Source organism: Lonchura striata, chromosome 3 (assembly GCF_050655825.1).
Source record: "Lonchura striata isolate lonStrDom1 chromosome 3, ASM5065582v1, whole genome shotgun sequence".
Taxonomy (NCBI): Eukaryota; Metazoa; Chordata; class Aves; order Passeriformes; family Estrildidae; genus Lonchura; species Lonchura striata.
Genome location: NC_140705.1, coordinates 10021261 through 10047128, shown reverse-complemented (window position 1 = coordinate 10047128; position 25868 = coordinate 10021261). Strand labels below are relative to the sequence as shown.

General features: G+C 43.5%; 1 protein-coding gene across 3 annotated transcripts; it reads left to right on the top strand.

Annotated features, from left to right (window-relative positions):
- The first annotated feature begins 150 nt into the window (after positions 1 to 150).
- LOC110467985 (b(0,+)-type amino acid transporter 1) lies at positions 151 to 19532 on the top strand. 3 transcript variants are annotated; one of them, XM_021525461.3, is made up of 6 exons: positions 151 to 3477; positions 5062 to 5195; positions 7922 to 8051; positions 10254 to 10378; positions 10803 to 10890; positions 11954 to 19532. In XM_021525461.3, exons 1-6 carry the CDS (start codon positions 2734 to 2736, stop codon positions 12185 to 12187), a joined length of 1455 nt encoding a protein of 484 aa, XP_021381136.3. In that variant the 5' UTR covers positions 151 to 2733; the 3' UTR covers positions 12188 to 19532. The 3 variants fall into 3 exon arrangements, 1 of the variants encoding a protein (XP_021381136.3); XR_014953563.1 differs by lacking the exons at positions 151 to 3477; positions 5062 to 5195; positions 7922 to 8051 and adding an exon at positions 11518 to 11598 and having other exon boundaries at positions 8067 to 11404; positions 11954 to 12088; XR_014953562.1 differs by lacking the exons at positions 151 to 3477; positions 5062 to 5195; positions 7922 to 8051 and having other exon boundaries at positions 8067 to 11598; positions 11954 to 12088.
- The last annotated feature ends 6336 nt before the right edge of the window (positions 19533 to 25868 follow it).

The window sequence follows — 25868 nt, the reverse complement described above, 5'->3', positions numbered from 1 at the left end:
CCCACGTTTTGCCTAGTTTTTAGCACTGACATTAACCTTTACTTTAAATTGGTTTTCTCTAGTCCTTCTGAGATGAAAAAAACCATGAAGACACTAAGGAGACTGTTCATTCACAGCTCGAATATAGTCTATTTATGCTATCTTAATGTTGAAGGAGTAATACTTACAGTAGGCTTTCTTTTCAGCCAGGAATGAAAAATAGCAAACAAAAAAGTGATTGAGCCACGTCGCATTATTGCTCGGGACCAGCAGATGGCAACCACCCATTGCAGTGTCAAAGGTAAGTGAGAATTGTTCAGGTAGGGGATGTATTAGGAGACAGGTCGAGCAGCAGAGCTCTGCTACTCCACACGAGGAGAAGGCAGAACTTGTATTTTTTACTCCTACTTATACCTCTCCCTTTGGGAAGGGAACAGTGAGTTGCCCTTTTCCATACTCAGTTTTGACAAATTATAATTGTCACAATTCATTTGACTAAACTATCTGCTGCTGCTCCTATCTGAGGCTGCTCCTTACTGCTAATATCAGTTAAAAAAAGAACAAGACAATGGGGAAAAAAAAAAATCCAAAGCAATCAGACTACCTTAACTTCCACAGGAATAGCCTCAGTTCTTCTTATTATTATATAGATTCCTTATTACTTTAGGTGGAAGCTGTTAGAACTGAGTAGCAATGAATCTGGGATCGGAAAGAGACTTCCCTCTAGGAATTGACTGGGGCTATTGACATGCCAGTTAATTAATTCTCGTTATATGAGGGGCTTTACAGATTTTTTTTTTTTTTGATATAATAAAGTTTGAAGACATTCTAATTTTTTTCCTACAACATTATATTAAAAGCTATTCATTTCTAGGAGCAACTACACTAAAGGTTTGAAAAAATCCCCTCCAAGAACTTTGCATTTACATTTCAGAACAGAAGTTCCTTCATTAAAACAGGAGAAGAGTTAGAGAAATATATATATAGCTTTACTAGAAGGATAGTTATCTACCTGTAGTCATATGAAATTTTCCTTTAGCGTTGATTTAATCATATTTTGTGCCTTTGTTTCAATAATTATTGGTATACATAATACATGTATTGATGTACACAGGACTATCAGTAGTGCAGGAAAAAACCCAGACCTTTGAACCCCTGAAGGATTCCAGCATTGCCTTACAGTGTCATTTGCAATTTAAAGAATACACTACAAATAGCTAAACCAGACAAGAAGAGCACTGTCACTTAGTGAAAGCAAACCAAAATACTCTGCATTACTGGGATGCCTCCCTCCAAGTTCTCAACCACTTTGCAAACCATTAACTTGAAATGTGTTCATTTGCACCCTTGCAGTACAAGGTTCATTCTCAGAACTCACAACTTTGCTGGGAAAGCTTAAAAAACCTACTTGACAGATAAAGTATAGGCTTTTGCTTTTGTTACAGCTACCCCGTGATCAGCTGTTAATTTCTATAAGGACTTTGAAATTAAGAAAAATCTTTCACAAAACCCATCAAAATTTTTCATTATTTCCTTAATCTAATAATAGCATTTATACTCTTAACCCCTCTGTTTTTTAATCTACTTTTTAATGAGATTTGAGAGCTTTTTTCTTCTTTAAAGTCCTTCAACCTGACGATAAAATTTGAGCACCTTTATTTGCCTTAGCATGAGAAACTATATGACTTGTGTGTGGTGTTTTTCCTGTGGACCTACTAGTTATGTTAAGAGTCCAAGAGTTACCTTCTTGCAGAGAACTGCAAAGCTAGTTAGATTTTTTTTTTTTACAAAAAGGCAAAGAAAAAGAGAAGTCTAAATGATTTATAAGGAATTTTTAGAGAAACAATAGCTCTGTTTATAGTCATGCTTTTTTTAGCTCAAATATTTGAGAAGGACAGATAGTTTTAAAGATTCAAGGTCTGTGGTTGCTGTGAAGGGCAGAGAAAGGTCTGCCTGTAATAGTCATATTTATAGCAGAACCTGCCTGAAGACCTGGAATTTTATGTGTTAGATATCTAAGTAAGGGTCAGGGGTAGCTTCAAAATCTTGTACCATGTTTCTGTCATGTGTGCATTGAAATGTATGTATGATGAGGTGTGACAAAGTGCTCTGAAGATTGTGGTCTGGTGGGAGTGTGCACACCTTATGTACAATGGTAATCTAATTACAGCCTTTTCATGCTTCTCCACCTCCACTTCCTAAAATTGGAAAAAGCTCATATTGCCCCTACTACTGTGCAGAAAACGAGTCTCTGGACTGTTTTTAGCAAAACCTTTCTGTTTCTTTGATCAAGACACTGGAAATGTTCCTTGTTGAGCAGAGCCTTAGCATGTTGCTCAGCAGACTTGTTTGTTTGATCATGTTATGGTGAAGAATGGAAATACGATTGAGCACTGAAGTGAGTGCTTGAACCTTGACTTTTCAGCAAAGAATAAAGTACAGATTTGCATGGGGACTTTGCTTACCTCGTCCTTATTTCAGATGCTGTTTGCAGTATTATTTAAAGGAGAGATAACTAGGATTACCATTGCTTGCAATGAGATTCAGGGATAATCAAACTTGGCATAATAAATTACCAAGATAAGATGGATAATGAAAGAATGTGAAATGCTGAAGATAGGTTTGTGCTTCTCAACAGCATTCAGTGTGACTTTTGTAATTATTAACTAAACCTTAAAGCCTGAGGTAGTCCTTATTCAAATCCTTTTTCAGATTCTCTCCTTACAACAGCTTCTGTCTCTTCACATTTCCACAATGAGGGAGATGAAGGCAACAGATCCACTCCATTCATCCACAGAGATGAGTGAAGGGAAGGAGAAGTTAAGACTGAAACGAGAGGTCGGCCTGATTAGCAGCGTGTCATTAATTGCAGGTACCATGATAGGCTCGGGGATCTTTATGTCCCCTGAGTGGGTACTACATCACATGGGGAACCCTGCCAGCAGCCTGCTGATCTGGGCAGCATGTGGTCTGCTGGCCATGTTTGGAGCCTTGTCGTACGCTGAGCTTGGAACAATAATTAAAGAGTCTGGAGGAGACTATATTTACATTTTGAGGATTTTTGGTTCCTTTCCTGCTTTCATTTTTGCCTACACTTCTGTCATCCTGGTGAGACCAGCTGGTTTGGCAGCTGTGTGTCTGAGCTTTGCTGAGTACGCCATTGCGCCGTTCTACCCAGGCTGCTCATCTCCGCAGGTTGCTGTCAAATGTACAGCTGCTGCCTGCATCCTGATTTTAACTATCATCAACAGTCTCAATGTGAGGCTGGCAACATCTGTTATGAACATTTTTACAGCTGCCAAACTCTTGGCTTTGTTGGTGATTGTGGTGGGTGGGTTGGTGCTGCTTGCCAATGGACAAACTCAGAGTTTTCAGAATGGTTTTCAAGGCACGACTGCAGGTGTTGGGGCAGTTGGAGTGGCGTTTTACCAGGGACTCTGGTCCTATGATGGATGGAACAACCTAAATTATGTAACTGAGGAACTGAAGAAGCCTGAGGTGAGTGAGTGAGCAAGCAAGCTGGGTTTTACCTACTTAATCCTGCTGTAAATATGTTTGATTCTATCTGTGATTGTGTTAAGAATGGTAATCAAGGGATTTATAGTGAGGGTGGTGAGACACTGACACAAGAGATGTTGTGGATGCCCCATCCCCAGAAGTGTTCAAAGACAGCTTTTGTGGGGCTTTGAGCAACCTGGTGTAGTGGAAGGAACTCCTACTCATTGCATGGAAGTTAGAACTAGATAATCTTTAAGGTCCCTTCCAATGCAAACCATCTTATGGTCCTATAAAAGTCCTAAATTAACCCATTGACTGGAAAGAAATTATTAAGCAGCACTTGAATGCTCTGGGGATGAAGTTTTTTCTTAGTGTTTAGAGGATCTCACAGTAGACACCTAGATTTATTCAGAAAAACACTCATTGCTATAATCCATAAACAACATGTATTTTTTGAAAGACTTGATCCATAATTTGTACTTTGGAAAACTACTTTATCTCTCCCTGTTGCATTGAGGGGCAACTTCAGAGCAAGCCAAGCCTCACTGGAAAGGGAATCTAACTCTGTTAATGATCCCTGCTTTTAAACATCCGTATTTTAGCATTTTGCAGTCCATGCTATAGGCACTGAAGTAGCTCACCTGCATCTCACATCACTTTCTCTGCGCCATGTTACCCATTTTCACAGATCAAACACTGCAGCAGTGAACAACTCTTATTTTGCAAGAGTTGTGTGAGTGCAGGGTTTATAGAGTGTGCTTTGTACCAGTGCAGCACACAAGATCCTACAGATTAAATGCAAATACAATTAAATATTAACCTAAATGGCAGCAAAGATCCCAGGGCCACTCTCTCCCACTGGATTGTGAGCACTGATATTCAGGCCCTTCCAGAGTGGGGAAGGGATATAGCAGTAGAAATTGCTATATCTTGTCCTGTGTTGAGAATGGGGAATGCAAAAATTGATATTTCAGGTTCTTAGATGCATAGTTGACATTTCCCAATATTTTCAGTTGCATAAGACACTATGATTTTATTGAGTCTTAAAATGATCCTGTGGTGTTCTAAGACACAATCCTGCCACTAAGAAAAAATAAATATTTCCTTCCTAGAGTAAATCCCCTTTAAGATTTTGAGATCAAACCCTTGTTTTGATGTAAACTGTAGAATAGTTAAATGTGATGCAATACACTGGAACTTTGTCCATGACAGTGAGGCATTTATGGGAAGATTCAGCACACCAGGAGACATAACATACTACTAATAAATATATCAGTATAAAATAATCAAGAAGTATGCAAAAGCCATCTTGGACAGCTACAAACTAAAATATTTTAAATAAGATTTGGTGGGTACTTTTTGTTTGATTTATTTTGGTTGGTTGGTTGTGCGGTTTTTTAGACTAACTTTGGAACTGTACAAGACTGGTGTGAAAGCTGCCATGTGAATCTGGATCTATGTCTTATTCTGAGGAAAAGTTTAGGGAGTGGAAAAATTTGAATGAGAGACGTGGGTGGTGGCAAAACCAAACCAAACAAAAAAAGCACAGTGCTGCACCTAACACTGCTGTCATCCCTTTTCTAGGTGACCCTTCCCAGAGCTCTGATGATTGCCATTCCTTTGGTTACATGCCTGTATGTGCTGGTAAATGTGAGCTACTTGGCAGCCATGACTCCCTCTGAGCTGCTGTCTTCAGGAGCTGTGGCCGTCACCTGGGGGTGAGCTCTGATGGGGCAACATGGGCAACGCAGCCCTGAGAAACACTGGTTCTCTCCTGACTTTCAGGAGATTTAAATGTTATTCCCAGAGGGAATGGCAGCACTGCACTGGTCAGGCCAGGGGGACCTGTCAGGCCATGTTACAGAGAAGAGAGTGACAAAGATGTTCAGAGGGCAGAAGCACATTGCTGTCTGAGAGAGCTGGGACTCTACAGCCTGGAGGAGAGAAAGCTCCAGGGAGACCTTACAACACTTTCCAGTGCCTAAAGGGGCTATAAAAAAGCTGGAATGGAAGTTTTTACAAGGGCATGTAAAAGTAGGACAAGCAGGAATGGCTTCAATTGAAAGAGGGTAGGTTTAGCTTAGACATAAGGAAGAAATTATTTTACTGTGAGAGTAGTGAGGCACAGGCACAGGTTGCCTAGAGAAGCTGTGGATGCCCCATCCCTGGAAACATTCAAGTTGAGGTTGGAGGGGGCTTTGAGCAACCTGGTCTAGTGGAAGGTGTCCCTGCCCATGGCAGGGGCTTGGAAGAGGATGATCTTCATGGTCCATTCCAAACTGTTCTATGATTCTATAAATCTGTGGTTCTTTGAGGTGAAGGCTGAACAGCTCCTTCTGGCCACGGTCTCCAAGGTGCATTTAGGCTGCCAAGATGGCACATTCCTTACTCCTCATTCCCTTTGTTTGCACCTGGAACCTGTAACTCCCCCAAGTCATGTTTTGCCTCATGGAAAGTGTCCATAAAGGAGACATGAAGATCACACCAGCAGCATCTCCCCACAGGCACTGGGAGTACAGTGAGGGTACACATCCAGACTTCAGGATTGATAAATGGTGCACATTTTTGATATTTCCAGGGAAATGAGGAGGGCAATGTGCTGCCCTGCTTATGCAGTGTGTTGGGAGTGAGACAGGAGTCAACCAGCTGAATCCTGTCTACTTGGCACCTGGAATTTAGAGCAGACCTGAGTCTTTTGTCTCAGTTTCTCCATCTGTGGGGAACTGGAAAATGGCATTGATCTCAACAACACCTTTGAGAGCTGTTATACACAGGTTGGCTTGCCTTTCATAACTTCAGTTGGCTTGTGTTTTCCCAGACCTGCACAGAAACAATTTCTACCTTTCATCAACCTGAAGTATTTGGTGGCATTAAACAGTTTCTGTACAAGACAAGGAATTTAGGAAGAGAAGGAAGGGACCATCATGAGAGGTATAGACACCATCAATGGTCTTCCACCAGAACATCCAGCCTTAGTTTAAATATTTCCAAAGACACAGAATCCCTGATAGCCCTAAATGAGTTGTCTGGCAGAAATGATGACACAGTGTATCCACAGATTATGTACTGCTCTTCCTAAAAAGTCAGCAGCAGCTTCTGTGTGCATTTCACAAGATCTCCTATTTGAAGATCTGACTGAGCTCTTGCTGGATGTATTCTCTAATAGCCTTTCACATCATTATGAGTAGGAGCTTTTAAAGGTCTAGTGCTTTGTTTGAGCATGTCACAAAGCCTCACTAAGCTGCAGTGTCATGTACTTTCCTGCACTTCCTTTCCCATCATTCCTAATTAACAAGTTATTTGTGAGCTTCTTCCTTTGTAACACATCTCCTTTTCCTGCCTGATTAACCTTTTCACCCAAGAGTGAATTCAGGAAGAAATATTGTGACAGGAAAGCTGGGCACTCAAAGGCTGGGGAACAGGTAGGGAGCCAGTCTGAGGAGGAAGTGAAGGTTGTGGCTCACAAGTAAGACATTCAGCTATTCAGGCCATTAAGAAAGAATGAGAGGAGTATAAAGAAACCAGAGGAGGACATTTAAATTTATTTATTTAATTTATTTATTCCCTATATAAGAGGAAAACTGCCCGAAAGAAACGTTGTTCAGTGCTGAGAGGTGCAGCCACAAAAGGAGTTCAGGAAACTTCCTGGTGTTTCTTTGATGACAGTGATTAAACAGCAACCACAGGTTTCAGTTTGTTTGAAATAAAGTGATCTAAAAAAACATTTGAGTTTTTGATTTTGCCAATTAGATAAACAGTGTTTGTGTATGTGATAATTACCCCAAACACCATCATTTATTACTCAGTTAATACTCTTAATGCTGCTTCATTCTAGAAGACAATCTTCATTTTTAGGTGAGAAAATTATCATTCCTTCCAAATGTTTATCTTGAACTCTGTGACTCTGCTACTGCAAAACAGAAATTTCTGAACATGTTGTAGTTCCAAACATCTGGAATTCAAACAATTTTTTTGGCTTAAGTCAGATTCACAGAAGAACAGTAATAGGTGCATGTGGGATTGAAGGGTTAAAATCCTATGCCTATTCAGGAAGAGGTTGTAATGCAGAATATTTCTTCCAGTGTGATGGGAACAGTTTTTCTGTGATTTCTGAGCTAATATTATTGGTTGTGTTTGCAGTATCTTCAGGCATTTTTCCACAGCATCAGTACATAAAAAGGTGGTTTTGCCTGTTGTGACCTCTTTGTACACCATTGTAGTGTGGACAGAATATATAGCAGGAAGAAAAGCTGTCAGACAAGACAAACTTACTGGTCACTAATATTATGGGAATTGCAAGAAGACTTTAAATTTTTAGAAAGACTTTGGAAAAAGATTCTGTATAATACAGAAATAATGGAGGGATGTAACCTGTCTGGTTCTACAGTAAGTATTCAATAAATCTGGAACTGCATCTTATGCTGTGAACTCTTTCCCACCTCAGGGACAAAGTCCTGGGCAGCTGGGCATGGCTCATCTCCCTGTCGGTGGCCCTGTCTACGTTTGGTTCATCCAACGGCACGTTCTTCAGCGGAGGCCGCGTGTGCTACATTGCTGCCAGGGAGGGCCATATGGTAAGCACAAAGAAAGGGGTCTGGCTTGCTTTGAGCAACTTCACCCTCTTGTGACACTAAAGCAGAGATGGGAACACTGTGTATGTTCAGCTGGCAGAGTGATAGCTCTTCAAGGGGTTTGTTCCTTGCTCATTAATCCCCATCTCTTGCAAATGTAAGGTGTATGTTGTCTCTGGTCTTCTTCAATCAGGCACTTCCAAAAGCATATTCATAAGAACTTCTTCACATCTAGCCTAAATTCTAAGAACAGCTTTGAAATTAACCACTCAAATATTGCTGCATTAGAGCACCAGTCACAGGCTGTGGGGTGACCCAGTCAATATATCTGCCAGGAAAGGAGAACCTGGCCATGCTTGTGTGTTTGCTTGCACTGGGCAGGTAGCCCAGCACCCTCCAGCTGCCTTTGCAGCTGGTATACTGACTACACAGATTGGTCTCAGGGGTGATCCAGTCTTCACATGGGTAGTCCAGCTTAGATGCAGCATAGGATATCTCTGCTTTTCAAGCTTCATAGCAATTACAAGGTGACACGCAGCCTTAATCTCTCCTATCTTGGGTTTATCATTGGTTTTGTTAAGTAGGCCAGATCTGGTGACTCAGTGGAAGTCAGGCTGTTGCAGCTCCCTCCTCCCTCATCCAACCAATAAGTCCAGTAGCCACACACAGAGCCAAATACAGGTATCAAACATATTTATATACAGCTATACATACATATATATCTGTATATATACATGCAGAGCCAGCAGGGAACATAGAGGTCCACATATAGACTTACCTGGGGCTCACACAAACACCAGCACTAACAACACCAAGGGCCTTTCATTTTCTCTGTGTGGCTGATCAGGGGTCTCTTAGTGAGAAATACATATAAAACATATGTACAGTGTGGGTCCTTCCAACAGCTGGGCTCAGATACGCAGGACCTGGATCCCAGTCTCCCCAGTTGCTGGTATCTGGGTAAACAAGCCCCCAAGGTTGCTGTCACATCCCAGCTGCTGATGCAGACCCCCTCACTCACAGGTACACCTCCACACACACTTAATCACACTGCACCACAAAGAGGAGAAAAAGGCTGAATTGTTCTCTGTTTTGAGCAGTCCTCTTGTGTTCCTCCTGAATCTCTCTGCTTTTTTTGGTCCTTCCCACCCACAATGTCTGGCATTTCAGTCCTCAGGTGTGAAGGCATTGAAACAGGTTGCACAGAGAGGTTGTGGATGCTCAGTCTCTGGAAGTTTGAGGTCAGGCTTGATGGGGCTCTGAGCAGTCTGGTCTAGTGAAAGCTGTCCCCTCCCTACAGAAGGACGTTGGAATTAGATGATCTTTAAGGTCCTTTTCAAACAAAATAATTCTATCAATCTATGATTCCACACCAGCTCCACTCCTGGTTCATAGCAGGGAATCTTTTATCCATATGAACAACCAGGTTGGTGGAAATGACTGGACTGGTGGTTGCTGGTTTTGATGATTTCTGGTTTTGGTGGTTGCTGGTTTTGGTGGTTACTGGTTCCTCAACTTCTGTCTCTGAGGATAGTGCCTGCTCTATCATGCAAAGCTTTGTGCTGAGAAGTGCACAGATGGTCTGAATCTGACCGTACCAGACTATGAGCTGAATGCTTATGCCATTTCTCAGACATTCATCTCTAGCAAAGGTCCTTGCATTATATTTTGGTTGTGAATTAAAAATAAAATAAAATAAAATTTTAAAAGCAGCCTTTCTCATTAGACTTTGCCAATGAAACAAACAATAAAGAGGCTACTAATCCTGAAGGAAATCCTGGTTTAATTTGTATTCACGTAAATGTTTCAGGAATAGTCCTTGTCTCATTTTCCAGTTATCCCAAGAGAAGTCAAGTCCCAGAGAGACGTGACAGAGGGCAGACAGAGGGCAGAGGCCTGTGGCAAAGGTCCTGATGGTGGTCAGGAAAGCTCTAATTTGACTAATTCTGTCACATCAGTAGTTTGAAAACCTCATTTTGCCTGCTCAAAATATTTGATATTAAACCAGTGAGACACAATCAAAGTACTCTTGAAGGGGTTTCCTGTATTTACACTCCTTGGAGTTGGGCTGGCTTTATATGACACTTATTTGCTGATTATGAGTGGCTCTGGCTGCAGGCAAAGCTCCCACCTGCAGCTGAGGAGGATGAGTAAGGACCTCTGAGTCCATGAAATGATGATACAGGGCTTTGCTTTGTTTTTCAGCCAGACATTCTGTCCATGGTTCATGTGCGACGCCTCACACCCTCCCCTGCTCTACTCTTTACGTCTGCCATGTCTTTAATAATGATAATATCAGGAAGCTTCACCAGCATCGTGAACTTTTTCAGGTATGTGTGTGTAGGGTTTCTCTTTGCATCCCCTGTGCTCCTGGGTTTTACATTGTTTATAAGTAGTTTCTTGCATGATCTTTTTGAGCCTGGGCTATTGCTTTCTAACCAATACTGGGGAGAGGAGGAGGGAAGAAAGAAAAAGAAATTGGGAACCAGCACCTTTGCAATGCATGAATGCTCCTGTCACTAGAGACTTAAATGAATGTGATTCATCCCCATTGAATCAGTAATGTTCAGGTAATTCTAAAGTTCTCATTGTTTGTGCTAGAAAGAAAATTAATGAAAGAACTACTACATTTATATCAATATTCACTTTTTAAATTGGAGATATGAACATCTGGGATTTGCAAGGTAGGACTGACATTCCTGGATGATCTCACCCCAAGTTTAATGCTGTCTGATTTTTTTTCTTTTCTTTGAGTTTTATGGCATGGCTTTTCTATGGAATGACTATTTCTGGGCTCCTGTATTTAAAAGTCAAGAAACCAGAACTGCCAAGATCTTACAAGGTAAAATAATAACATAAAACCCTCAAATATTTTCCTATATTGTTCAAAAGACTAAGAGAACATTTAGAGAAAAGAGTGAGCACTGGTGGCTTACAGATTCAATGTGGTTGTTCTTCCTTTTTTAATGTCAAGTTTTTTGTCAGCAAAGCCAACAAGGGGTGAGACAGTGTGGACATACAGGCATAAGTCAAGGTTGAATTCTCTATCTTGATAAGCTAATAATGCCCTACCTACCTCCTCACTATGAAAATATGTCTACCATATCCTTTTTTTTCTAAAAGATTTAAGTGGTAAATGAAGGATGATTCTGATCATTGCAATCACCTGTTTATGCTTGCAGATTTTGAGCACACTCCTTGGAGGGTAGCCCAGGTGTAAGAACCTTGCAGAGGGAAAAATAACTTAGGTGGAGTGCCCCAAGTTCTTTGAGATGACATAGGGACAGGTTTGTTCCCCACAAAACAGATAAAAGGAGGGAAATCAAGAGTCATGTGTTCTTCTCCTGATGCCATGAGTGAGCTGATCTTCAGTGCTTCCTCAGTGACTGAGGATTACTAATGAATGCACAAGCCACCCTCCTTTAAGGAAGGGTGGCTTCAAATTGAAGTTTAAATGCTTTCTGACCAGGCTTACAGAACCTGCTGCTGAGATTGCCTGTCCACCTGTCTGCCAACACATGGATAAAACTTTTTGTGCAAGGGTGCTAAGGTACAGTTGATTTGGATACAATTGCTCTGTGTTTTGTCTACAGCTTGGCTTTTAGATGCAAGAGTAGACCTGGCACTAAACCCAGTAGTTTGCATCTTCAGGTCTAGGAGGGCAGGAAACACTAGGGCTTAAGGAGTGATATGGTGGTGTAGCTCTTGCAAGGATATTCAGCTTTGGAGTGGAGTAGGCTGGGTGGGAAACAGGATGTCTGGATTAATTGGTATTATTTCTAGGTAATACCTCAGGTTGCAGAAAGGTTTAATCTAAAAAGCCTTCTGCAGAAGTTCCAGGGTTGTCCAGACATACAGAGGCCCAGAATTGCATGAGTATTTATGCTGATGTTTTGCTTTCACAGGTCCCAATTATCATCCCCGTAATTGTGCTGATGGCAGCTGTGTACCTGGTGTTAGCTCCCATCATTGATCAACCCCAAATAGAGATCCTCTACATCATCCTGTTCATTTTCAGTGGCATCATTTTTTATTTCCCACTGGTTCACTTTAAGTACCACCCTCGCTTCTTACAGAGAGTCACTTTACACCTCCAGTTGTTGCTGGAAGTTGCTCCAACTACCAGGGATGCAAACTGAGATAACATCCTTCCTTCACGTGGCTGCCTGCACCTCATGGTTTTCCCCTTGGTTTTCAAGGCTCAGAAAATATTCTTCTGTAAAGAGCAATGAGTAGAATGTGAGTGACAGTAAGTGTCCAAGTGAGATGGACCACAGCTATGATTTCTCATGTTTCCTTAAAATTCTGGGGACATGTTTTTCTTCTTTTCAGCTTTGCCTTGGCATTACATAGAGATTCCAAAGGAATATGTGCTTTTGTATTTTGCATCCCAAAAAGGGCTGTTTCTCAGGTTCTTACCTCTTACTTCATGCAGATAGACAATGAAATATTATTCACATAGCAGGCTGAGTCCCATAGCCATTCCTGGCAATGCCTTTGATTACTTACACCTGGTTATGCCCACTGTGACTGCAGAGCTTCTCAAATCAATAATGCAAGGGCTCACCATGGTCACAAGAAATAAACCCTTTTTCACTCAGGTATTCACCCTGGGAAGATTATGCTTCTTCCAGTTCCAGGTGCACAGTCACAACAGTCCTTTCTCTGTCTCAGAAACCATCCCACATGCCCCACAGAAAACCCTATGGCATGAGACAAGAAGTTATTTAAAGCTCTGTCAGTTTACTCAGTTGAGAATGTACTTGTCATCTGGGATTCATCCATTCATGGTGAGGATGCAAGCAGCTTCAGTCAAGTACCAACATTCACCCATGCATTTCCTGTGATCCCCTGAAGAAAAAAAAAAAAAAACCAACAAAAAACTATTTTGTGACAAAGTGAGGAAAAAACAACCAGAAAACCCTAGAGCATATGTGCCAGCAAGATACTCTGACTAGGAATGAAAGAAACCACATACTGGGCTACATTAGGAGAAGTGTGACCAGCAGAGCAAGGAAACAGTCTGTCTCTTTGGACTCAACACCTGAAATCATGTATCTAGTGTTGAGCCCTGCTGTTCAAAGTGAAGTTGTGAAGACACTTGGGCCCTTCTTTATAATAGCAACTCAGAGCAGTGGTCACAAGCTGTGGTTTGAGATGTTCAGGCTGGGCTTAGGGGAAATGTGCCCCATGAGGGCAGTGCAGTGTTGGAGCAGTGTGCAGAAAGGTTCCAGTTCCCTTACATTTTCTACCACAGCCATTTCCACCAATTTCTATGATTCTAAAGGCACAGCAAAAAAGTCACAGGCTGTGCTCTCACCCACCCCTAACACAGTGAAGTCACTGTTGGTTTCCATTATGCTGAGGCACAATTGGTTTTTTCCTGCTCTAGGGGAAGGAGAGGTATTGTAAGCTGTTTTCTTCACATTTTTCCAGAAGGTTCCAGGATATCTGTCATAGACTAAAACGGTCTAGGAGTTAGTCCCTAAAATGACTTGTTAAAATACGAAAAGTTAACTTTCTGTCAACATTCTTCTATAGAACTTGATACAATCCTGCTACCTTTTACCTAACCTGATGTGATCCTAGAACACAGGTTACTTGATCCTCCAGGCCTCTTCCAGCCCATCTCAGAGTTGTGTATCTGATTACAATCTCATTCTGCAATGTCATCCCTCCTGCTCCACTGTGTGGTGATACCAGCAGCTACAGGGAAGCACCAACAGTCTGTTTTTCCAAGGGTTAGGTATGATAATGTATAGGCCAGATGCCACTCATCCAAATCCTTAACTTAAACAGTGTTAGGAGGATTTCCTTCCACTGATTTTTACTGGAGTTGCCAACAAAGTCCAATGAGGGAACAATTTTTCCTCCTCAATCCCTTGACAATATAAAATTCTTGGGATGAGTCTCTTAAAGGAGGGGATGTTCTCAAAAGGACTGATGAGGTTAAGAGCTCTAGGTTACCTTCATCCCACTGCCTCAGGCTCTTCGTCTGATGTCAGGGAAACTTCTTAAAGGAGCTGCGTCTCAGATACTTAACTAAATTAGAATAATACAATTTCTCTGATTATAATATTTTTGAAACAATTTTTTTCTTACCTATTTATGAAGCCTATTACATGGAGCTGTGCTCTAATAAAGAACATGAAAAGACTTAGCACTTTGAATAAATAGCCTTTATATGTTATTGGTTTGTGTATGGATATAAGGGAACTGGAAAACTGCAATTATCATACTCGGCACCAATCTCATTTTCTATAGATATTATTGTAACAAGATGTTCTTTTTTATTTATGTTGCCTAGGATTTGCAGGTGTTTATAATGCCAAAACAAGATGCTGAAAACTCAGAGAATTAAAAGATAATTGCAATAAAACGGGCATTACAATGATGTGAGTTAATGTGTCTGTTTCTGTTTTTCATCCAAGAAAAACAATTCCATAGCAATTTTACTGCATGATCATAAACAATCAGCATCAGGCTTATCTCTCCTTGGTCAGAAGGTTTAACAACATGTGTGGGTGTTTATATGTGTGTACACTCATTTTTCAAAATGATTGCTTATCTATTCAGCCCCAGGATATGTAAATTGGAATCTCTTTCTCCTTCCCGAGACATTTACAACAGAAGTACCAGGAAGAGGCAACGCATCCTTACCATTTATTTCTGCAGCACAGTGACTGTGTGACAGTGGACAGAGCTCTGTAACTGCAGCTTGTACAGGTTATCCTACAAGATCTTATTGGTCCTGTCTGTTTCCAAAGCTCCAGATCCCTGTGACCTGTGCTTAGATAATTTCTTCATGGGCTCAGAGGAAAAATGGATTATCAACATTGACCTCAAGATAATCATAAGATCTATACTTCACCTCTAGACCCTGGGTATCATTGGGTCCCATCCTTCAGCTGGCACCCTGCAACAACTTGTTGGGAGCTTTACCTTGGTGCACAAATCTGAATGTATTCTGGGCTTTTTCCTGACTTCCTCAGAAGCATCAGAGATGGACTACACCTAGGGACAGTAAAGGAAAATCCAATGTGTGAGAGAGGGCAGAAAATCCTCCTTTGGTGATTTTCTGGTCAGGCATGCTCATAAGCCCAAGTTCAAGTGATTGTCATAATTTGTGGTTAAGGACAAATTTCCGTTTGGGTGGGGCAGAGTAGAATTCAAGATGACTTTAAATTTTTCTCTGTTCAAGAAACACAGTTCACTGACTTAGACTGAGTGGGTTTATCTGAATAGTTCTCAGCTAGTGCAGAGGTTTTGGTGTTTAGTCTCTCCTGCTCTCTGCTGGGGCATAGGAAATGAAAAAGACCTCACTGGGCTCTCTCAGGAGTGTTAACTTGCTCTCCAGGTCATTTACACTTAGGGGATGAAATAAATACAGTCAGCTCTGGGAATCACAGACCATTCCATTGTGGGTAGGAACTGACCTCTGGAGGTCTCTTGTCCAACTTCTATCTTGAAGCAGGACTATTATCATGTCAAGTTGTTTATCTGTGCCTCTGTCTCTTCATGTTTTGGAAAACACTGAAGCTAGAGAGCCCACCATCTCTCTGCATTGCTCTCTGGATAAAGAAATTTTGCTGAAGTTCAATCTGAACATCTCAAGCTGCAGATTGTGGCTGTTGCCCTTCCCTGTATCATCTTCTACTACCGAAGTGGTTGGTTCTATCCTTTTTGTAACTCTTTTGTGGAGCTGTATGTTGCTGTTATGTTGCCTCTTTATTTTCGCCAAACTCAACAAGCCCAACTCAAGAAGCTTTTTCATGTAGGCAAAGTGCTTTGGACCTCTGTCTTGGGAGCTCTCTGCTGAGCTCTCTCCAGTTCCTCTGCTTTCCTTTTGAACTGGGAAGGGGTCAGAAAATTGAATGCAACATTCCAAGTGTGCCCTCACAGATGTCAAGTCTATAGTGACACTGACATCCCTTGGTCTGCTTAGGTACCTTTCCTAATGCAGGCCACTGTGTGTAACCCTTTCAGTCAGTCACTTCTGAGAGCTTCAGCTGACTTAGCTGAAGCGATAGAAAACCCTTACTTTGTACAGTTGGTGCTCTTATTAGAAACTTTGTCTAGGCTGTGATAAATCCAGCATTAGGATGACTCAGTCTAGCAGTGCAGGGGGATCTACATCTTGCACTTTACCATTTATTGATTAGTTAGTTGACTACTGTCAGGGTCTTTATGTATGTGACTCATTCCTCATGAAGGAGTGCTTTTGCTAAAAAAGGATGCACACCCACAGTCATACAATAAATGGGTGGTCTTAGGTTTGTGAACTAGCAGTGAGATTAATGGCTAGTGAAATAGCCCATCTGTCTTTAGAATCAAGCTACCGTGTCATGTTTGTCCTCAGAGACAGTGAACCCTATGGCTTGAGTGTCTGGCAGATAAATGATCATCTTTTCCTTCTAAAGCTTGGTCATCTGTTGTTATTGTTTAATTTAATGGACTATGCCCTGGTTTCCATGCAGTGACATGAAAGGCAACAGTGGAGCTGAGAACAGGGAAAATGAGAAGTAGCTTGAAAGAGAATTACTGTACATACAAGTCTTGGCTTGTCTGTCTGAATTACCTATGTAAAATCCAGACATGAACAACACACAAACAGCAAAGATGTGTGCCCAGAATTTTTGAAATGACAGAATAATTTTTTTTTTTTCTTAGCAGTAATAGATTTCCTTTCTGTTTGTACATTCTGGGCCTGTTCTTCAGTTTGCAGTATGTTTTTCCCACAGCATAACTGTGTCATTAACAAAGTAGAGCAACAGTTCAGCCTTTTTTTCATTGCTCAGTCTGTGGTTGCCAAACATCATCAACAGGTCATGATTCCTTTGAAGAGATGGCACCAGAATGCACAGAGATTTCCAGCAGAAGGTACAGACCCTGGCACAAGGAGCATCACAGTTCCTGAATTAGGAATCCAGAGCTGTGCCCAGGATCTCTCAGGGTATTGAATCTGCTGTCCTTCTCCCTTTGCTGTGGCCTTACTCCAGGGCTCTTAGTGCTCAGTTTTCCACTCACATCCCACCCTGTTTAAAATTGAAGTAATGAGACTTCAGCCTGTCTGAGCTGTTGTGAATCTTAGTTCATTCATATTTGTAAATAAAAGGAAATAATCTCATCTCACTGAAGAGGAAGCAGGAGGACCAAATGATGCCAATAATCTTCTTTGTTCCTAGGCCAAGTAGTCCCTCTTACCTATACTTTTACAATCTATATTAAGTGTGCAGAGGCTGCAGAAAGTATGGAGGGTTTCATTCTGTCTGAAGGGCTGCTCTGTAAATTGTACCAGCTGAGCTACCCTTTTGTTGTCCCTGGATGGCTCCCAGTCCACTCTGCAGACAGGAGCCATGCTTCATGCCCAGCAAGAAAGTACAGAGGAGTGTGGATGTATTTGAGCACACCTAAGTGATGCTGCAAGCTATTCCAGGTATCAGGGTCCCTGGGATCCCCAAAACCTGCACAGCTGTGTCCTTTGGAGCAAGACAAAAGGCTTGGACTGATCCTGCTGCAGGTTACCAGGATTCTCATGTACCAGGCACAAGCATGACCATGGTAAAGAAGCATATGGTGACTTTTTATCCCCTTGGAGCTGCTTGGACTCCAGGCCACTGGAAACAGAAATGGTCCTTAAAAATCCCCTGCAATCTTCATCAGCTTCCCAAAGTGTCCTCTCACCCCGTGTCCCCTTGGATCAAGCATTCCTGCTCCTCCTGCCCTGAGGGCTGTGCTGCCAACCCGCCCAGCAACCCCGTCTGTTTTTCCACTCTAGTTTAGTTTCCCATAAAAGTAGCATTCCTCATATTTACAATGCAAAATACCTGTCAGACAGCACCAAAATACTTTACTCAGGAGTCCTGAATATGGGCAAAGGACAGGGATTGGGGGATTTGGAATAGGCATTGGCAAAGATGGGAATGATGGGGAAGGCATTGCAGTTGTAGGCTGAAACCTCAGCTTAATATTGGCTTCCTTGAAACCACAGAATTATTTAGGTAGGACAATACCTCTAAGATCATAGAGAGATCATTGTAGAGAGCAGTAAGGTGTCCCCTAAGGTCAGACAAGTTCCCATGTCTGCTGTGCCCAAGGCAGGTGAGAGGGTCCTGGGAGCTGAGGGACAGGGAGGTGACATTGCAGGGACTGCGGGGCTGGCAGGTGTCAGTGGCAGTCAGGTGAGGAAGAACTCGGCAGCATCAGCCTCTCCTCGCCCTGCGGCTGGGCAGGACAAAGAGCTGGGACCGAGGGATGGGTCGGTCTGCCCAGGGACTTGTTTCACTGTGCTGCAATGGACAGCTGCATGCAGCCCCTGCCCACCCAGAGCCAGCTTCCTCCACTGGCAACAGAAAAGCTCCTTTTGGGGCAGGAGAGTGAGATCAAACAGCTCTGATCTTAGATGCCAGCTCTGGAGCAAGGGAGAGGTTTGTCCTGGGGCTGGAAGGGAAATGATAAAAGGGAACAAGTCCTGCCCTCTGCCATAGAGGCCTCCTGGTTCCTGTGTCCATCTGTCCCTGTGTCTACCCCAGGCATCCACAATACAGCACCCACCAGAGCCACCTGCTGAACAACACTGGGGACACTTCTCTCAGGCTGCAGTAACTGCCCTGGGACAGGGGATTCCCCCCAGGGTCATGGCTTTCTTATCTTGAAGCAGTAGTGATTAGAAAGGAAGGCAGCTTTCAGGCTGAAATCAGGATGAGTCAGGCAAATACATGAAAACCGAATTATTCATCACTGTATTCAAAACATATCCATCATCCTGCCATTTTTGGAAATCCAGATGAAGTGCTTTTGTGCTGAAGTTGGATAGCCCTAGAGGTACTTTTATTGTGCATTTTAAGAACCTGGCTCTTTGTCTTGTCTTGAAATCAAAGCTGGTTGGGAAGCAGGAGCTGCCTCCTGGAGCTGAGCTCAGGGCTTGCTGGAAACCCAGAGCAAAACTCAAGACTCAAGTTGTGTAACTGAGCACAAAGTGAATTTGACTTTTCATTATCCAAGGTGAGTGCAAACAGATTAACACAAGGGATAATGGGGAAGGGTTAATTACATATATTTTTTCTGCAGATGGAGTATGGGTGGAAGAATGTTGTAATTTATTTAAGATGTGGTAGTTCCTAACACAAAGAAGCTGTAGCTGTGAGTTAGGACCTGCATTTTGTTGTACATATGCAGAAGCCCCCTTAAAAATTAAAACATTTGCATCTCACCATAACTCTGCTAGGCAATGCAATGAGCTATGCAGAAGAAACTTATTCATGTTTTCACCCTGGAACCCAAATTACTGTGCAGTTCAATGGACTTTGCAAAGTGCGACCCATGGAAATGCTTTGTGGGATATTGCTCTCTCCAGGAGTGTTTTCTCAGAAGAGGTGGGACTGGCAAGCAATCTCAAGTTTTCCTTTTCCAGCATTCCCTCAGGCAGGACAGCAGGGGAGCACATTTCTCCTGGGGCAGAAGGAAAAAAGAGCTAACAGTCCAGCAGCTAACAGACCACCAGAGCCCTGCATCCCCTGAAGGGAATACCTGGATTCATGCTCATGATGTGTCAGGAGCCACAGAGATGTTTTCTATGGCTTTAAGCAGAAATGAAGATATATAGCCCATATCATAAATCTTGCAAAGGAAAGAACACATGTAAAGCACTATACCTGCTCTAGCTTGTAAGAGGTTATAGAAAATAAAGTTCAGAAGGGCAAAAACTTTGGCTGATGGCTCTGACAATGTCCCAGGCAGATGTAGTCAGTCACAAATGGCATCAGCAATAGCTAATTAATTCCTAAAAGCACTTTGAATATTAGCAGGTCACTTCAACAATTGTCTCTTTGTTACTACACAGAGAAGCAATTTCTCCAGGGTTATTTTAAGTTCCATTATCTGGCTTTTCTTAAGCCAGTGTCCTGGGACCCATGTTGCCCCTGAGATAATGACCTCTCCAAGGGAGGATCCACACTGTCCACGACACTATCTTAGCATTTTGTGGGGGTGGCTTTGACTTAGACTGGCTGGGGGGGTGTAAGGAAGGAACCAGCACATCCACCAGTAAAGCAAGAAAATCAGCCTGATATAAAACCTGCATCATTAAACACAAAGCCTTAAAATCATCCCCACCCCCCGCTGTCACAGAAGTGCCAAATTATTGGAGGCAGATGTGGCCAAACTGCCCCTCACTTCCTGCTGAGGTTCTCCTAAAGCCCAGTGCAAGGCACACAGGTCTCTCTGAACTCCTTCCTCCAAGTGAATTTCACCCCTGGTCACATCCCAGACTTTAGTCTGTGAAAACAGCCAGATCCAACCCTTGTGTCTCACAGGCTGGGTGGGTCACAGGGAGCTTTCAAACAATCTGATGCATCTCCAGAGACAATGGACAACAAATGGGATCCAGATGTGTCCTCCAGCACAAGGCCTTGCTTTTGGAAGGAATTTCCCCAGATCTTTCCCCAGATTTTGCTCTTTGGGCCTGTTTCTTATAATGTACAGCTGCTTCCCTCCAGCTGCCAGTCATCAGCATTGGCTTCCCAGGGGTGAAGGCATGTCAATATTTTGCCTGCTTCTTTCCATTGCTGCGGTCTGCTGCCTGTCCATCCCCTACACACTGGGAGTGGAGCACCCTGAGCACCACTTCAGAAAGCCAACCACATCCTGGGATGCATCCAAAGCTTAGTGGACAGCATGCCCAGGGAGAGGATTCTGCCCCTTTGCCCCTGGTGAGACCTCACCCACACTCCTGCATCCAGCTCTGGGGTGTCCAGCACAGGAAGGCAATCAACCTGTTGAAGTAAGGCCAGAAGAGGCCACAGAAATAATCAGGGGGTTCAAACACCTCTCCAGACTGAGAGAGTTGGGGTTGTTCAGCCTACAGAAGAAAAGGTTCCAGGGAGACCTTATAGCAACCTCCAGTACCTTTAGTACTGCAAGATGAGGACAGACTTTTTAGTAGGGGCTTGTTGTAATGGGATAAGAGGCAATAGTTTTAAACTGAAAGAGGATCAATTAAGCTATAAAGAAGAAAGCTTTTACAGTAAGGTGTTGAGAAACACTGACAAGGGTTGCCCAGAGAGATGGTGGGTGCCCTATCCCTGGAAGCATTCAAGGTCAAGCTGAACAGCAGCAGCTGCTCTGAGCAACCTCATCTAGTTGAAGATGTCCCTGCTCATGGCAGGTGGGTTGGACTGGAGGTTCCTTCCAGTCCAAACTGCTCTGATTCTGATTCTGATTCTGATTCTTCCTTGGGAGTCCCCAGCACACAGCCTGCATTTCATGAAGAAAACAGGGCACTGAGTCCTGCTATATTGACATGAAACTAAGCTTAAAGCTCACAGTGAGCAGACAGTGGAGCCAAGAATGGAGCCTGGGCTCCTTAAAGCCTCCCTGCATTGGAAATGATGATGAAACATTTATTGATTGCAATGAAGCATTGCTGCACTGAGAGCTAAGGCAGGAGTCCATATGGCTCAGTGTTTCAAATCCTTTGCCTCGATATTTTTCCAGCTACAAAATTTTTTTTTTTTTTTTTTTTTTTTTTCTCTTGGGCAGATATTTGGCAGCAGAGTTAAGTGAACTCTAAGGGCTGTTATAACACAGACCCATTTTTGGGAGCCCAGTGATGCATGAGAAAGAGCTCTGTCTTTACAAAGTCCTAAAAGCAGTATAACTACTGCATACTGCTTTTCCATTGAGACTTACAGACAACTTCCAGCGGGATCACAGGTTAGGTGGGCAGCCTAACATCACTGCTGTGTCATCTTGTCTGTTTATTTGGTGAGTTCTGATTTTCATAATTAATGCAGTAGAATCATTATTATTAAAATTCAACAGAGAATTCACTTGGGGGAAGGAAATATTTCTGGAATTCTGAGGTTGAGGGATTTAAAACAAACTCTCAATAAACGCAACCCATTAAGAGCATCTTGATTACCTATTTGAATACTTTCAAGTACTAGTTTAAAAAAGTAAATAAAATATGCTTCACTTCTGCAAATTAAATTTGTCCTCAGCTAAAGTCCATTGAGAGATACCCACAGGGTGAATTTTCCCTACATCTCATCTCTGCCCTGGGGTGTTTTCACAGCAGTCTGAGTCATCCAAAGCTCCCAAGTTGAATTAATTTCTGAATCTCATAGTTGATATCCCACAGCCAAACCACATCAGTGATTCAGAAAAGCACTGATTAATACAGAGCAGGAGGAAGTCGGGCCCTGCCCATGTCCCCAGCCTGCTGGCCCCAGCCTGGCTCTCTGCAGGTCCCACATGCTGCTGGCACTGGGGGAATGCAGAGGCTGGGAGGGCTGGATGGGAAGCCACAGCAGTGGTGCAAGGGTCCTGCCCCACCCCAGCAGCTGGGCAGCTGCTGCACTTTGAGCACATCTCCAGAGGCAGCAGCCAGGACTTCTGCTGCAGCAATGGCCCTGCAGCCTGGCCAGAGCTCCTTTGCTCATGCTCATCTGCTTCATCCTTTCCTGGAGTTCAGCTCCAGTCTCCAGCCTGTCCTGGCCCTGCACAGAAGGTTTCCCCACACTGAGCTGCGTTAGGAGGATGAGGAGGAGAAGACCCTTCCCTACAGGGCAGGTAGGGCACTTACATCAGAGTCTCATGTGGTGACAAGTGACAGTCCATAGTCAGTGGAGCTGCTGCCATGGGATGTCTTCATCCCCTGCATGTTGATGAGGTGCTGGGGAGCTGCACACACCAGCAGTGATGCCTCAGACGTCTGGAATTTTCAGCATTTTTTACTCCTCTGTTTTTCCTGTGAACATTCAGCTGGGTTTGGGCACCAGGCAGAGGCGCTGCCCCCAGACATGCAACAGAAATACTGAGGAGACATGACAGAGTTCTCCATGAACTCTGCACTCCCAGTCCCCAGATCTCCTCTACCTTCAGCTGGGCTTCTTTCAAATGCAGTGAGAGGTGCAAACCCAGCTGTGCCAAGGCTCTGCAGGCACTGAGGGGGCCCTCAGGCAGGGTGGTTCCCCTGCTGCAGTTTGGTAGATGGGCAGATGGTGCCATCAGGATGATTAACAGCACTGAAGCCAGTTTGCCAAGAGCCTATTGATTTTCCAGAAGGGTGACAAATCTTCTCCTTATGTACCAACACTGAGACTGAAGTAATGTGCTTACAGCAGGAGGGAAGTCAGCTTTCAGCATGATTTAGGGAGGGCTGGGTTGCATCCAGACACACACCAATATGATCTTTCCTGAGTGCTGTTACACATTGCCTTAATAATTAATTAGAGATGAATAACATTTATGTTTAACATTAATTTGTAGCTGAGATAGGGCAGCAGACTAAGTGCCAGATCCTGCACTGGGTGGATGGCTTCCCAACGAGTCAAAGTGAGTAAAGATTGTCCCAGGGCTCTCTCTTTCCCCAAGGGTCTTAGTGGATGACCACATAGGGAAGCCCTGTGGTAATGGCAATTTATTAATGTCTTTTCTTGACAGACTGAGAATCTGGGGAGATCTCTGGTTAACAGAGTTTACCAGATGTAATGATTTGCCATGGTCTTAAAGCAACTGAGTTGTGGCCAGACAAACAAGGGATGTCATGAAACACTGTCACCATCAGGAGCACCTCCCTCTGCTCTGGGTTGGTAAAACCCCTCATGGGTTTTATGGAACTATATGGAAACAAAACAAAAAGGCAGTGCTGAGTTTGCAATCTCTTCTTTGATGCGTATGGCAATCATCACAGAACTGTGTCAAAAAAAGGCTGGTAGGGGTTACCATGAGGCTTTTCCATAGCTATCTAATTATAATGGGAATCCAGCTGTCTTGTAGTGGAAGAAAACAACAAGCTTGTTTTTGTGATGTTGGATCCTGCTCTTGCCCAATCCCTCACCCTTTCCTCTGTGGTCCCGGTGTGAGGCTGAAGTGTTGGTTTGGAGAGGGGGACCATGGTGATGCTCTGACAACCATGGCAGAGGCAGACCAAGTTCTGTGGGTCTTGATCTCCACTTGCTGGGAAAGTGAGACTGGGATGAAGAGAAGAAAAAGTCTGAGCTGCCTCTCTCAGATTTTCAGAGCATCATAATACGTTGGCAATTTCCTAGTGATGCAGCATGTACCAGGTTCACAGCAGGTCACTGGAAATGTACCTGGGCCCATTCATTGTTTTGAAAATCAAAGCAATGCTTAAGTGCAACATTAATTTAAATTTACCTTCCTGCAGAATACTGGTGGACAGGGAGCCTTCCAAAAGATGTATTTTTATTATCTCTTTCTTCTACCTTTGGCTGTTGATAAATATTTATTTAGGCTTTAGCCTGCCAAAGGCTTTAAGCACAGCTACATTTCACTTCCCTCCAGGGTAAGTGCTGGCAGACAGCTGTCCACGCTGGGCAGAGCCTGTGGCACACACAAAAGTGTTTTCCCATGATGGCTGGGGAGTGTGACTAAAGCCTGGCCACAGGAACATGTGGATCAGAGGCAGTGGGGGGAACCCCAGAAACCCCCAGTAGGGGACATGAGCCCCAGTGCAGCCCCTCTCAGGGCTGTCCTGGGGAGTCTCAGCCTGGGGCACACCTGAGCTAAAGGGAAAGGCTGTATGCACTGACAGGGGTAAGGGTACAGGACACAGCATGGGACACAGAAGAGGAGCATCTTGGAATTGCATAAGATTTACCGTGGGATCTTTGGAGGAGGAAAAATGCAGGGAGAAGGGGAGTGATCTTGGTGGTTTGGAAAGGAATAAAGGTGTAAAAACACAATGATAAGGGGATAAAAGAGGCCAGTGACATGTCAAGGGTTGGCTGGTTGCTTTGTCTGGCTGGCCATGCCCTGAACCTCGTCAGAAGGGCTTGTCTTCTCCTTGAACTCCACTTCAAAGACTTTTCATGAGTGAGAGACTCTGCTCTGTGTGCACATGTGTGTTGGGAGTCTAGGTGTGTCACTGGTGAATGTCAAGCTGGAGTAACAGGTGAGTAGGATAAAAGGCTTTAAGAGACAGATACCAAAGCAACCAAGGCTGGATGGAGGGACCAGTGGTCCTGGCCAGCTACTGGGGTTATTGTGGAGCCTGGAAGTCAGCTGAGAGACCTGACTGTGTGTCTGTGCAAGAGCCAACTGGAGATGAGAGGATTCAAGGACCAGCTACTGTGTAGTCTTGAGTGTCTCAGGACAGTGGCTGGAGGGATCCACACTGTATAGATGTCCATATAAAAATGTATAAATATATATATATAAATAAAATATATTTTAAAATGTGTTTGTATATATATGTATTCCATTAATGGGCTTTCATCATGATCTGCCAGAGAGCAGAAGAGGATGAGGCCCTTGGAGCTGATTGTGTTTGTGTGTGTGTTGAATGTTTCTGTGGAACTGATCATGTGTGTACCCAGATATGTGCTGAGTGTGCTTGTGCTCATGTGCCTACTGGGAACACACACTGAGCCCCACTGACAGTGGCCCTGGGCTGGGGACCTGCAGCAGCCTTGCCTCTACTGGCCACTGGATTTGTCAGCCTGTGATAGTGACCTGTTCACTTGGGCCTGCAGTGGGGTGGGAGCCAAGGATAGTCTCTGCCAAGACTGTCCTGCTGCCTGAGCAAAAGGGTTGAAAGACAGAAACTGCTCCTTTTAATGTCTTCAAGCTTACAAACTCCCTCTCAGTCAAGGCTGGATGATGACAGGCAGCTAAATCCCCCATTCCCAGCACCCAGGCATATACACCTTGCAACACTGCTTGGCTCAGCCACACCTGAGCTGGCAAAGTTGCTTCCAATGGGATCAAAGTGCTCAGAAACCAGTCATGGGTGTGATTCATGAACTGTTTGTCTACCAATCTGTCCCCTCAACAAGCACAGCCTGAGGGATGTGC